The sequence below is a fragment of the Sus scrofa genome, chromosome 4 (genome assembly GCF_054392235.1).
Source record: "Sus scrofa isolate SSC_HxYL_T2T_F1_AM1 chromosome 4, Sscrofa_HxYL_maternal_Yorkshire_Landrace_v2.0, whole genome shotgun sequence".
Taxonomy (NCBI): Eukaryota; Metazoa; Chordata; class Mammalia; order Artiodactyla; family Suidae; genus Sus; species Sus scrofa.
The window spans coordinates 21,885,436-21,899,766 of record NC_139386.1 but is presented as its reverse complement, the minus strand read 5'-3'; the positions used below and the strand labels follow the sequence as shown (position 1 = coordinate 21,899,766).

The 14,331-nt window shown below is 36.7% G+C and overlaps 1 protein-coding gene across 2 annotated transcripts in view; it reads right to left on the bottom strand.

Annotated features, from left to right (window-relative positions):
- Nucleotides 1-523: 523 nt before the first annotated feature.
- RAD21 (RAD21 cohesin complex component) overlaps nt 524-14,331 on the bottom strand; it is a 29,529-nt gene continuing 15,721 nt past the window's right edge. For both annotated transcript variants that reach the window (XM_005662889.4, XM_085021829.1), the window contains exons 6-14: nt 13,996-14,202; nt 13,433-13,558; nt 12,977-13,099; nt 10,989-11,212; nt 9,998-10,157; nt 9,431-9,579; nt 4,876-5,025; nt 3,112-3,195; nt 524-2,223 (exon numbers count right to left, since the gene is read on the bottom strand). In XM_005662889.4, the coding sequence (XP_005662946.1) occupies nt 2,032-2,223; nt 3,112-3,195; nt 4,876-5,025; nt 9,431-9,579; nt 9,998-10,157; nt 10,989-11,212; nt 12,977-13,099; nt 13,433-13,558; nt 13,996-14,202 (1,415 nt within the window). In that variant the 3' untranslated portion in view covers nt 524-2,031. The remainder of the gene's footprint in view (nt 2,224-3,111; nt 3,196-4,875; nt 5,026-9,430; nt 9,580-9,997; nt 10,158-10,988; nt 11,213-12,976; nt 13,100-13,432; nt 13,559-13,995; nt 14,203-14,331) is intronic.

Sequence of the window (14,331 nt, the reverse complement as noted above, 5' to 3'; positions counted from 1 at the left end):
GTTTTTCCTATTACAAACAGCATTATATTTACACTTAAGATACAGCAGGACAACATAAAGTCTTAAAGCTCTCAACTGGCAGCAGGGCAAGTCATACTTAAATGCAAAAGTGGGTACATTCTAAGTTACAGAATGCCCTGGCTAAATTAGGCTTCTCAGATGGGTGTAGTTAAGTCTCCAGGACATTGCTCATTGGCTGAGTTTGTCAGGGGCCCTAAGGACACACATCCACAGGCATGTCATAATTTATATATACTCAGCAGTTACAGGGCATTATCTTTGCCCAAAGATTCCTCAGCACCAGCCACTTATTGGTTTCATTTTAAAGTTTCAGATCACATGGCTCTTTTCGTTAATCAAGACAAACTTCTGGTCTTTTATTTTTTACTGTAAGACCTTTTGAAAATTTCCCTTCTATTTGTATGGACAATTATTCTAGATAAGGCAAACAAAAGATGAAGCATAATTAACTTCTTCCGTCATTGTTTTCCTGGGCAAATTGACTTACCAGTACTCCAAAGTGTATAGCTTATAACACAACTTTTATTAGAAAAGTTATACATAACATAGCATCAACTATTTTCAAGAACAATATTAAACCCGATAAGCAACAAAAACCAGACTAACAAAATGTGTAACAAGTAACTAATGACCTTTCTATAATCAAACATTCAATTATCTACAATGTCTTTTTACAAAGGGAGAAAAATCCATGGTTTACAGGCACATCATATTGAAAATAAAGCGGCAATAGCAATTTTATACAATTACCATTCTCAAGAAACTGAATCATCAAAACAGTAATTACGACTTCACAAATTTAAAACATCTCACATAATTTTAAATTACTGGGTATACACTGAAGTCTGAGTGATTTTTTTTTTTCCCCACAAAAGTGCCAACACTTAAGCTAGAACTTTCAGTGTGTAATTTTGCCCTAAAAAGTTAAGACATGTTTTGATAATCATAACAGTCACATAATTTCTGGTGCTATCTGGTCTGTTAATAATAAAGCCTTTATTTGGATATGTTTTTTACTTAAATTATAGGAAACCGGATACTGGATTTCTGTTGCAAAGCTATTAAAGTTCCAAACACAGGAGTGTGCAAGCATTGGAAAAAATATCAGTACTTAAAATTTATAATAAATATCAGAGAAGCCATTAGTTTTTACAGCACTGTCTGCTTAAAGGTTAAGTCAACCAGTTGTACGATTTCCCATCAGCCTGTCCTTTCAGCTGGCATAGCAATTTCTGTTTTCATGATCTTGAATATTCAAATATAGCCAAACATCTTTTTAAAACTTTGATTTATAGCTCCTGGAAAGTTATAAATGCCTCTTATATCCATTCTAATCTAAAAAGTCTATTTTTGCTCATTTTAGAGCCTCACTAAAAACAACAGATTTCAGGATAATAAGGTTCATTAAAAAGTTTCAAATGGAATGATTTATAAAAGAGGGCACTTTAAACCAAGTCCTATCTTGTTTGTAGTTGAAGGGGATTAGTTACTGTACAATTTCACACACCCCCTTGGTCACTGTGGAATTACACTTTTAAAACATATTTCAAGAAGACAATGTCTATCTTGGGCACCACCCCTAAAGCACAATGGTACTAATGCTAGGTGTTACTGATGGGAAAAGACAATTTCAAAGATTCATACCATAGTTCTTAACTGTCAGGCATTTTTCCCCAAAAAGTTCCCCTTTCCAATGTAGAAACTGAGAACTAAGAATAATTACCCCTGACTTTCCACTGCTACTCAACATTATTACAAGTACACATCTGTTCTGGACTGTTGAAACAACCTTGGGGTCCTTGGGGGTGCTTGAACACAAACACCGTACACAGGCAGTTTCCCTTAAAGATGAAATTGATACATTTAAAATACTGGGGAAAAAAATGAAAAAGGCAGAGACTTTGTACAGACAAAAATCTAGATTTTCTTGAAGGGTTTTGTGTGCCCTACACATGGGGGCAATTTGTACACACTAGTGAAATGAACACTAGCTATAATGCTTCTAGCTGCTCAAATAATGTGGAACCTTGGTCCAGGTGTTGCAACGATGTCACTGTACGGTTCTTCCTGGGTCAGCTCAATTGCTTGCTGCTTCTTAAGAACCAAGAAGCTGTAGAACTTTGCTGCAGCTTGCTTTCTGTTCGTGTTTCGACACAACTCAAGCAAACTGATAGATTCAGCTCCAGTTTTAGCGAGAGCTCGCTGGAATAAAACAGAAAGGAAGAATTAAATGAATGTAATCTGTACAGTAAATGCAGTAGTAATTTTAAAAGGATACTAAATTCGGATACTGTATATTCTCTTGGGGACCAGAAGTAGATTTATTTCTCATATTTATCAAAAAGGCAGAGGGAGGAGTTCCTGTTGTGGCGCAGTGGAAACGAATCTGACTAGGAACCATGAGGTTTACAGGTTTGATCCTTGGCCTTGCTCAGTGGGTTAAGGATCTGGTGTTGCTGTGTCTGTGGTGTAGGCTGGCAGCTACTGCTCTGATTGGACCCCTAGCTTGGTCTCCATATGCTGTGAGAGTGGCCCTAAAAAGCGAGGAGGAGAAAAAAAAAAAAAAAAAAAAAAGCAAAAGGACAAAGTATATTAGGTCATTCTATCAAATGTTTACATGATTCATTTCTCTGGACATCTATTTGACAAAACAGTAAAATCTATCACTTAGAGTTCTGAAAATTCTTAACTACCCTTTGAATACAGTTTAGGAAACCTTAAGTACCTTGCCTGGTATTTTCATAGACACTCAAGGTATCTTCTCTGTATCTGGTACATTAAGGCCCAAGGATAAGTGACATCTGACAATGTACAATGATTTGACAAACTTTGATTCAACACATTAAATACGCTCAACCGAAACTAAGAAAATATAGACACACAAAGGAGTTCTGCTTTGCAGGGCAACCATAATCAAGTGTTCACCTGGATGCTTTCTATGCTTATTCTTGGCCTAGTATCTTTTTAAAATAGTATAAGATGCAGTTTTGGAAAAGGTTTCACACAAGGTAGTAGCATGTAACTTTTTTTGAGGGAACAATGCCAGAAGCCTTTGATAACATCTTTTTCTCAAAGATTTCACTGGCATACCTGAAGACCATGAAGCATCTGCTGAGTCCTTTTGTTCCACCTTCTTTCTTCTTGATCCTGATCACCCCCTGAAGCATCTTCATCCTAAATGAAAATAATGCCCAGACAAAAACAAAACAAACTGACAAAACAGCTATAAAATGAAGCATTTCTCTATCTCCTGAAAGCTCTAAATTGTGTATTTTGACTAATGCAAACATTTAGCTGAACATATAATTGTGTAATGGTCTATAAGGATGTGGTCTACACAGTATGGTCCATGGACTATTGATGGTTGGTGAGCTCTGGGTTACTGGCCTCTGCTAAGATAAGAAACTTAATTAGGGATGCAAACCAACCCTACACAATGTCACTAAGAACACTGTTTATTTCAACTGAATTTATATGTATGTATTTTTGGTACATGTTTTTCTAGATGATTTTATAGTCTGGCAAACTCCTAATCTCAGTGTGGACCAGTACCAAAGAACTTGCAGACTAGCAAAAATAAGTAATATGTTCTATAGGATTTTAAAAGAAATGGGCTATAATTTAAAAAATATGTATTTAACTGGAGTGGCCTAATTCCTACACCTGCCACCTACAAGACCATCTCAAGTTGGCATGTGGCAAGAGCTAAGGTGCAAAGGCTGGAGTTCCTGTCATGGCGCAGCGGAAACGAATCCGACTAGGAACCATGAGGTTGCAGGTTCAATCCATGGCCTCGCTCAGTGGGTTGAGGATTCGGCGTTGCCAGTGGGATGTGGTGTAGGTTGCAGATGCAGCTTGGATCTGGCATTGCTGTGGTCTGGCATAGGCTGGCAGCTACAGCTCCAATTGGACCCCTAGCCTGGAAACCTCCACATGACGCAGGTGCGGCCCTAAAAGGACCAAAAAAAAAAAAAAAAAAAAAAGAAAGAACCAAAGGCTATGCTAGAAACATGCACCATATACCAAGAGCCAGGAGTTAATAGCTTGACCTATATAGTGTTCCACTAGTATTTAAAATTGTAACTTTCTCACTCTGAGATACTCTAGTACACAGGCTGGAAGAGCTCAGGGGCTAAATTCTGACTTTAAAACAGTATAGGGCTCATATTAAGCACTAAATAGTTAATCTATGCCAGCATAAATTACAAAAATACAAACAGATGGTAATGAAAATTAATCTTGGAAAAAAACCCTTTATTTAAATCTTTAAAGAATATATTCTAGGTCTTATACAACAACCTTAAAGATCCAGAGGGAGTAAAAAAGAGACCTTGAACAGCCAAAGCATACCTCAGGAAAAGGAAATCCATTCCTCTAAATATCCCTATTTTTTAAGAAATTAAAAAAATCACTCAATCTCTTTTAGCCAAGTCACATCCCACTCCAGTCTGATGAAAAAACAAAGCTCACACAAACAGGCCAGAGATAGAGAGGTTATACTAGAGGCAGATGCTAACAGCAAGAATAAACCACTGACCACAAGATAACAAAGCAGAATACAAACAATTTAAGCCAAGAAAATCAGTGAAAGGGCAGCCCTATGTCCTTCAAAAACCCAGAAGGGACCCAATGAGTTACCGCACAGCATAAAATTTCATGTTCTTAATAATGATCTAGATCATGAAAAATTTGGCTGTTTTGATTATGTTCAAACAATTTTCATCACCCTGATGCTCAACCACAATTAGCTCCAATACTAAAAGTAATAAAAGAGCTGGTTGAAGATTATCGATATATCTGGAACAAGAATTCATTCATCAGATTCATCAGATCTTTACTGCAATATTTCCTTACCTCCTCCTCTTCGTCGTCTTCTTTCTCCTTTTCTTTCTCTTTCTCCTTCTCTGGTAGGAGTTCTAACTCTGGGATTAACTGACAGATATTTGGTGGTTCTTCTGGGGGCAGCTCTACAGGAGGTATTTCCATATGCTCTACCTGCTGCGGCTTAAAGAAATAAAAATAAGGCAATTTAAGATGTATATTTTAAGGGTAGCTTCTTTTAAATATGCAAATATGTAGCTGCAGTTTTCAAAATGAAAAGAAACAATGGGGTCACACACTGTTGTAATAAAAAACTGACTACCATACATTTTACCATACATATCTTGCTGTTTTTCTTTTTTACTGTAAACTTATAAAACATTAACTTACAAAAGAAATTAATCCATTATCTTGATATTCTAGAACAAAAGTGTTTTGCTCTTATACTTCCAAATACTTAAAGTGTATATGAGGAATTTGCAAATAACAAGGAAAACTTTTAAGTAGAAAACAAAAGCGCCCCCAATACCCAGCACTTTAGGAATAAACAGAACCCACTGACTCTAGAACAATGCAAAATGACCCTACCATTAATTAGGTGGGTACTGTCAACTGTTAGGGCATACGACTGCCTTGAGGCTATTGCTACTCAGCTTGAACTCTAAGAGACAGCCTTAGTGCTCTTTGGCAGCAAGTAATAGGAATGAAGAGACTATTCTTCTGAGTTCATTTTCTTGAATTTCCTTCTTCTCTGGCTTAATACAAGAGATGAGAAAATTGAAAACTGACAAGGAAACAATCACCTGCAGAGCTGTGCTAGACAACCTGCCACCATTCCCAAGCTCACATTAAAAAATGCTTTTTGACAACTCCTTACCACCAGAGGGCACAGAGATTTTTTAAAACTGACAAGTATTCTTTTGCCAAGTCTTGATGGAGGCTGTACCAAGAGCCTAAAGTACCAAAAAGCCTCCCTTTGCCCAGCTTTTTCTATAGATTTAAGGTTGGGAAGTCTTAAATGAGACCATCTTACTTCTACCAGCAGTAGCAGCAAGATGTTGCTTTACTTTTATTCAGCAATTGGACAAATAAATATATTCTCCTGTTTTCAGATTCTTTCCCCATAGAGGCAATCACAAGTAGAGTTCCTTGTGTTATACAGTGGATCCTTATTGATTCTGTGCATACAGTACCATGTCTATGCCACTCCCAACCTCCCAATTTATCCCTTCCCCTAACGTCTCCCCTTTGGCAACCTTAAGTTTGATTTCGAAGTCTTTGAGTCTGTTTTGTAAAAAATTTTTTTGTATCATTCTTTATTAGATTCCACATGTTAGTGATCTCATATGATATTTGTCTTTCTCTAACTTCACTTAGTATGATAATTTCTAGGTCCATCCACATTGCTGCAAATGGCATGATTTTGTTCTTTTTTTATGGCCAAGTCATATTCCATCACACACACACACACACTCCCCACGTCTTTATCCTTTCCTTTGTCAATGGATATTTAGGTTGCTTCCATGTATTGGCTATTGTAAATAGTGCTGCAATGAACATTGGGGTGCATCTATTTTTTTGAATTATGGTATTCTCTGGATAGATGCCCAGAGTGGGACTGATGGGTCATATGGTAGTTCTCGTATTAGTTTTTTAAGGAGCCTCCATGCTGTTCTCCATAGTGGATGCACCAATTTATATTACCACCAACAGTGTAGGAGGGTTCTCTTTTCTCCACTCTCTCTAGCATTTATTGTTTGTAGACTTTTTAATGATGGGCATTTTGACTGATGTGAGGTAACACCTCACTGTAGCTCTGATATGCATTTCTTCAATGTGCCTCCTGGTCATCTGTCTTCTTTGGAGAACTGTCTATCTAGATCTTCTGATCATTTTTTAATTGCCTATTGGTTTTTTATATAAAACTGTATGAGATTTTTGTCTATTTTGGAGAGTAACCCCTTGTTGGTCTCTTTGCAAATCTCCCATTCTGTGGGTTGTCTTTTTTTTTCTTCTTCTTTTCAATGGTTTCCTTTGCTGTGCAAAAGCTTGTAAAGTGTAATTTGGTTGCATTTATTCCTTTTTGTTTTTATTCTTTCTCTAGCAGGTGGATCCAGAAAAAAGTGCTGTGATGTATGTGAGTATTCTGCCTATATTTTCCTCTAAGTTTTGTTTTTTTTAAAAAAATACTATCTGACCTCACATTTAGGTCTTTAATCCATTCTGAGTTCATTTTTTTCCATTCTGAGTTCATTTTTTTTGTGTATGGTGTTAGGTTCTAATGTCATTCTTTCACATGTAGCTGTCCAGTTTTCCCAGCACTATTTACTGAAGTCTTTTCTCCACTGTACATTCTTGCCTCCACTGTCACAGATTGACCATATGTGTGTGGGTTTATCTCTGAGCCTATCCTGTCCTATTCCACTGTTTTTGTGCCAGTACCACATTATTTTGATGACTGGCTTGCAATAAAGTCCGAATCTGGGGAGCCTGATAATGTAATAAGATAGCCTAAAACTTCCCAGTATTGGAGATACACAGGAAATGTTTGCTAAAGAATCAACCAGAACATGGGAGCCTAGGAATAAACCTACACATAAGTGATCAATTAATCTAGCATAAAGGAACCAAAAATATACAATGAAGGACAAGTGCTTCAATAAATGATGTTAGGAAAATTGGACAGCCACACACAAAAGAAGGAAAACAGATGAAAGAAGTTTCTCTCATGGCGCAGCAGAAACAAATCTGAATAGGAACCAGAAGGTTGCAGGTTGGGTCCCTGGCCTTGCTCAGTGGGTTAAGGATCCAGCGTTGCCGTGGCTGTGGTGCAGGCCAGCAGCTGATGCTCCGATTGGATCTCTAGCCTGGGAATCTCCATATGCCATGGGTGTGGCCCTAAGAGGCAAAAAATAATAATAAAACAGATTAAAGACTTGATTCAAGACCTGAAACCACAGAAATCTTAGAAGAAAACTTGGTGATGTACTCTTTGACATTGATCTTGATGATTTTTGGATCTGACAAAAGCAAAGACAATAAAAGCAAAATACAAGTGGGACTATATCAAACTAAAATATTCTACAAAGATACCATAAATGAAAAACTGGAGAAAGTACCTGCCAATCATCTGCTAAGTGTTAATATCCAAAATATATAAAGAACTGACCCAAGAGAACAAAACAAAACTAAAAATGGGCAGAGGATCTGAATAGACATTTTTCCAAAGAAAATATGGTCAACGAGTTCCTGAAAAGGTGGCTCAAACATCTCTAATTCGGGAAATGTAAATAAAGACAAGTGGTGGCAAGGATGAGGAAAGGGAACCCTCATGTGCTACTGGTGAGGCTGTAAACTGGTACAGCCACCTCAAAAAATTAAAACTTAAAACTATAACTACTGTATGATCCAGCAATTTCACTTCTGAATTATTTATCCAAAGGAAATAAAATCACTATCTGGAAAAGATGTCTGCACCTCCATGTTCACTGCAGCATTATTCACAATAGCTAAGCTGTGGAATAGCCTAAGTGTCCATAAATGGGTAAGTATGATATACACACACAATGACATATTATTTACCCTAAGAAAAGAAAGGAATTCTGCTCTGGATATTGACTAACTGCACTCAGATAATGCCCTCGGAGAAAAATGAACACTATATGGTAAACCTATAATTTATGTGCAGAATCTAAAAAAGCAGTCACTCATAGAAGCAGAGAGTAGAATGGTTACTAGAGGTGGGGCGAGGAGAAATGAGTAGATATTGGTTGGTCAAAGAGTATAAAACTCCCAGTTATAAGTTTTGGGGAAATAATACACAGTAATGATGATTACAATTAACAATAGTTGTCTGTCAAAAGGGGACTGCTTTCAGGATATCCTCTAAATAGCAAAATTTGTGGATGCTCAAATCCCTTAAACAAGACGATGTACTGCAGAGAGCCCTCAGTGCATCCATGGATAAGGAGGTTTAATTCTACTAGATTCCTGAAAGTTGCTAAGAGTAGGTCTCTATGTGAGGTGATGGACATTACCTAAACTTATGTGGTAATCATTTCATGATATATACATGAGTCAAACTGTCATACACCTAAAACTGGATGACAATTACCCAAGTGATAAATCTATGCCCACTTTTGTCTGGAATGTACTAGAATCCACTAGCTTCTTTTTAAGTACAAAAATTCTACTCAGCAGAAAGTTTCATTTTACTCAACATATTTTGGTAGTTTTAGAATTTAACTGTCAGATTCACCATGGGCTTATGTTTGAAAAATAAAACCAGAACCAAGTTCAGAGTCAAGGACTCCACATTAGCCAAGCATGCTCACTTTAGGCCACTCTGAAGCAAGACTCTATTCTATCCAAGAGTCAGAAAAATCAAAAACTCCTCAAAAGCACTTCCCACTTTGGGCACATGGTGTTTACATTCTTTCGGCTGCCATTCTTTCTCTTTGGATCCATTCCTGACTATTTTCTCTTAAAACCAAATACTCCAAGGTCTCCTCAAATAGACCTGCTACTACTAGGGATCTAAGATATTATCTGAAAACCCCAAAACATCTTGATGGAGAGATGTGCTTACAGGGATCACAGGCTCTGGATCAATTTGTCCTGCCTTCCGCTTAACTCCCTGAGGTGGTGGGGGGGGCATGGCTGACTCATCCAAGTTTGTTCTGCTGGCCTCCATCGCAGAGTCCTGGAGGCGGCTTGGCTCTTCCAAAATGGGCTCATCTGTAATTGGTCGTATGAAGAGGTCAGGTCATACAGTAACTCAACAATATTCTAGAACCACTTACTTTTAATACTAATACACTAAGACATAAGTACTTTCTCTAATGAAGACGACTGAATAAAAGTTTACTTCCACAAAGGTTACTCAATTTATAGCAGTACACTTAAAGGTGAGATGTGGCCCTAAAAAGACTAGTCCCACCTCCAGTGCAATGCAGGACAATCCTTTAGCAGAGATTATCATGCAGCCAGTCCTAAACCTTAAATCTTTCTGAAAACAGAAAACTTAACATCTAACAAAGCAATCAAATAAAAAGCTTTTACTTTCTGTACAAAAATTTGAATATCCTTTGTTTCTGAGTTCTTACTTTGGCATTATATAGGTAAATTTTATCAGGTAATGATGCACAGAACATACCGATAACATCACGCTGCTGATGCTGTTGCTGCTGGTCCTCTCTGGGAACCTCTGGATTTTCAAATTCTTTGAGGAATTCATCCAAATTATCAGCTTCTCCTCCTTTCCGCCTTTTTCTAAGATCTTCTGGTACTAGTGGTGTAAGACAGCGTGTAAAGAGCTATTAAAATAAGAAAATATCAATTATAAAACTGAAAACCTACCACTGACATTAAAACATATTTATGGAAAATAATCAGTGTATATAACTTTGCATAATTCATACTTACACATTTAATGCTGTATTTAAAAACTTTCACCACAGCACATTTAGAAAAGTTGAGAATGAAATTCTTTATCCATTGTCTCAAAATTTTAAATTTACCTGCAGTTTTCATATTCATATACTTAATGAGACCAGAGTTAAGAAAAATATAAGGATCTGTTTCCAATAAATGGCAGTTTCACGAAGGCCTTACTGCTTTTAAACACTAAGTTATAGGAAAATACATAGTAAAAGCAACTGGGTTTATGAATATTTCAACTAAGACCCTGACACCTTTCCTGACGCCTCAGATCCTTGTTTGGAATAGTCTGGAACCTAAAGCAAGCAGAAAAGGGCCTTAAGTGAAAGACAGTTCTCATAAAGCTTGAATTCTTATTGCCGGAAAAGTAAAACCACCCCACTTTTTAGCAAGAAAGTAACACCTAAAGATTGAAGATTTAAACCACAGTACACACTAAGGCAACAGAATTTTAAGGGGTTGAGAAAGTATTATTAAAAACATCAGTGGCTTCTTAGTATACTGAAAAATTCATTCTACATCTTTTAGATATTCAAGTATTACTTATTATCTTTCCAATCAGACTATATTCAGCATATACTGTGGGGTTTAAAGGAGAAAAAAAGATGACATATAGCTGAAAAATACCTGATCAAAAATGATTAAAAAATTTACTTTAAAAAATGGTTAACATCTATATGAAATTAAAAATCCTGAAACTACATTACCTTCAGTAGTCTGTTATTCCACAAAGGCTGAGCAGGCAAAGAGAAGAGTTTTTCCACTCCCCCCGTCTCTTTCCACATCATCAATTTCTTGGTGGGTGGTGCCAGATCCAAAGTAGTAACAATATCAGAGTAATCACTGAGTTGGGCTCTAATCGTCTTGCTATCCAACTCTTTGACACTGTCAACAATTAGCTTCCTCTTTCTCTTGGCTTTTGTTTCTTTAACTGGAATGAAAAAAGAAAATAATTTTTCTGAGAGGCCAGCATGAAACATACAACTACCAGATTTGGTCTCATTATATTCCTGCTTTTCTAAATGCCTAGAAGTAGCAGAAACTTTTAACTGGTGTTTCCCCAAGTAGCACACAGAGGCTGGCATACAAAAGGTATTCCATAAAACTGCTGAATGGAAGAAAAAATATACAGACTTTTAGAACAATATCAGGAGAAAAATGTCAAGAGCCAATACATTTTCACCCATGTAGCTTTATTTTATAAACATACCACACCTGCTTCTGAGCTGGGCTCAAGTCCTAGGTGAATAACCACTAAGAAAAGTTAACTTCATTTTGCTAACCTCTTCATTTTCTCACCTGAAACATGGTCAACCACTTACAGGGATTTATAAAATACTTAGTACAGTGTCTGGCATAGATTGAGGAGGACTCCATAAATAGTTGCAATTACTATGATGTTTATTGGAAAAATTCTAATTCATATACGCCAGTTGCACAAGCAGCACGAAGTGAAGCCCAAACCCTGGCAGATGAACCTGGAACTCCAGCCTAGAGACTTTTTGTATACTAACTTCTAATCTTTACTAAACTCTTCCAAGTAGGTAGCATTATTCTCAATCTCTTAAGATACAGAAAAGCTCATGGTATTGTATAAATTCCTCAAGATTTCATCCTGCCAGACATATACTGCATAGATTTTTGGCTGGTTGGCCGCTCCTCAGGGTGTGGAAATTCCCTGGCCAGGGCTAGAACCCATGCCAGTACAGTGACAACGCCGGATCCTTAACCCACGGTGTAAGAGAACTTCCCCTACGTTTATATAGATAAAATATTCATGTGAGTCAAAAAGATGTTATACAGTGACAGCCTCTGTCCTCCAACTAATGAGCTCCCTTTTCTAAAAAGTTCAAGTTCTTATAACAGCTGGCTAAGGCCAACTATCCTATTTTAAACACTGCAGTGTATCTCTCTCACCTTGTTTACAAGGTATACAGATCTTTCTATAATCATCTGTCACTAATATAGTACATAATTTATTCATGTCACCTATTATTATTTAAGTTCTATGAGGATAAAGACTTGTTCATTTTTATATTTTTAGTTCCTAAATAGTTAGAGCAAGTATTCCCTTTAAACCAGAAGCCCAAGTCACATTTTTTAGTGATCTGATTCTAAGTAGGAAACCCAAAAAGTTAATCTTGTTTTACTTAATAACAGTATGTTGAATTTATACTGTAACTGACCAAGCATTCTACATACACCATTGTGTCTATAAACCATCTAGAAATTTTAAAGTTTCACATCCAAATTACATATTGCTTCTATTCAGATGAAGCACTTTTTCACTCCTCAATTAAATGTTTCACTATATTAATAAGCACTCCAAGAAATACTGATTTTTGCCATTTCAATTTAAAAAATTATTTTTAGATTTTTCTAGATTGTAGCCCAAACTATACACAGAATCTAGAACTTTTAAACATAATTGTTTAGTAAATCTTATACTTTACTGAAAAATTCCTTGTAATGTTTTCTAATTGTTACACATGTGACCTCCTAGCATTTTTGGAACCCCAGAAGACTAAATTCATATTAGCAGGAAGCTTGTTCCATACTTTTACCTCACAGCAATTTGTAAAGATATTCTATTTAAAACTGAAAGATTCTATGATAAACAACTGACAAAGGAAAAATTTAGTGGACATGAGCCAGAACTTCTAAGTCTTTTAAGTCAAAAAGTTTGTTCACTCACCAGTGATATCAATAGGTTCCAAAGCAAAGGCTTCTTCCTCATTTGGGACAAGTGTTGTCTGATCAGTCATAGTTGGCATTGGTTCGACAGGATCCACCGAATCGGGACTATCAGGCCCACCCACTATAAAAACAGAAATTTGGTCACAAAGGGCTTGGGTATAGCATATATCCAACAAAGGGTGTGTGTGTGTGTGGGAAACCCCGAGTAACTGAAAGAAACCCGCTGGTCACCAAAGAAAAAGCACTCTGTTAGTTATGAAGAAGTCCCTCCAGAGTTGACTCTACTGGCCAAAAAGGGAGGAGGGGGCCAGCGTTAAGGACGTAAGAGAAACAATCATAAGCACTGTTTTTAAGGGCATCATTAAAAGCTGACACTTGATTTTTGGTCTTCTACATTATGTGCCTTTGTGGATGCATATGGTCATGCCCAGATCACTGAACATGAAATGCTTACTTGATACGTTATCATCCTCATCCATATCATCATGTGCAGGCTGTTCTGGCAACATCACCCCCGCCTCAGACAGGGCCGGGGGATCGTCGAAGATACCTCCATCGTTATTACTAATAAGTTTGTCATCTGAAATAGGGAATGCAATTTAGTTATACTTTTTTTTAAAAAATGCTAAAAGAATAACAAGTCATTGGAAAAATAAAGTTATGTTAAAAATGGATTACATTAAAAAATTTAAATCTGTATTCAATATGCATCTGTTCTCTTCAAGGTAGTATACAAAAGTATAAAACCCAGCATATGAAAAAATTTCTTATTAATTTTAAAATATGTATTGAACACAAATAGAGCAGCAGTGTTAAGAATTAGTAAAACTTAAAACTCCAAGACAAGCAATTTTAAACAAAATTAAGTATTGTTTTAACATTTTTAGGCTACAAGTTTACTGAACCAACTGGTCACAATTCACACATATATACCTAGAACGGCCCAAGGTTGAGAATCAGCAGTAGCTCTAAACAGTGGAACTAATAAATTACGTTAGAGTCAACCTTGTGACTTACCTAGTATACCACCATCATTTCCTTCTCCAAAATTGTCATCCTTATATTGGTCCTCATATTCTAAATGGTTAATCTTTTCATTCAGATTGCTGGTGCTCTGTTCAGGCTCCAACAAGAGGTTAGAAGCACTAGTGCTCACCAACATGTCATCATCCTCGAAGGCACTGCCTTCTCTCATTATTTCACGATCATCCATTCCAAAGTCACCTAAACGAATTTTAGCCATTAGTTGAAAAAAGAAAGATCATGGATACAAAGAAACTGGCTAATGATTTAATTACAACATCACATCTGCTTACCTAAGTGTCATTTATTTTTGAATAGTAAAACATCTAG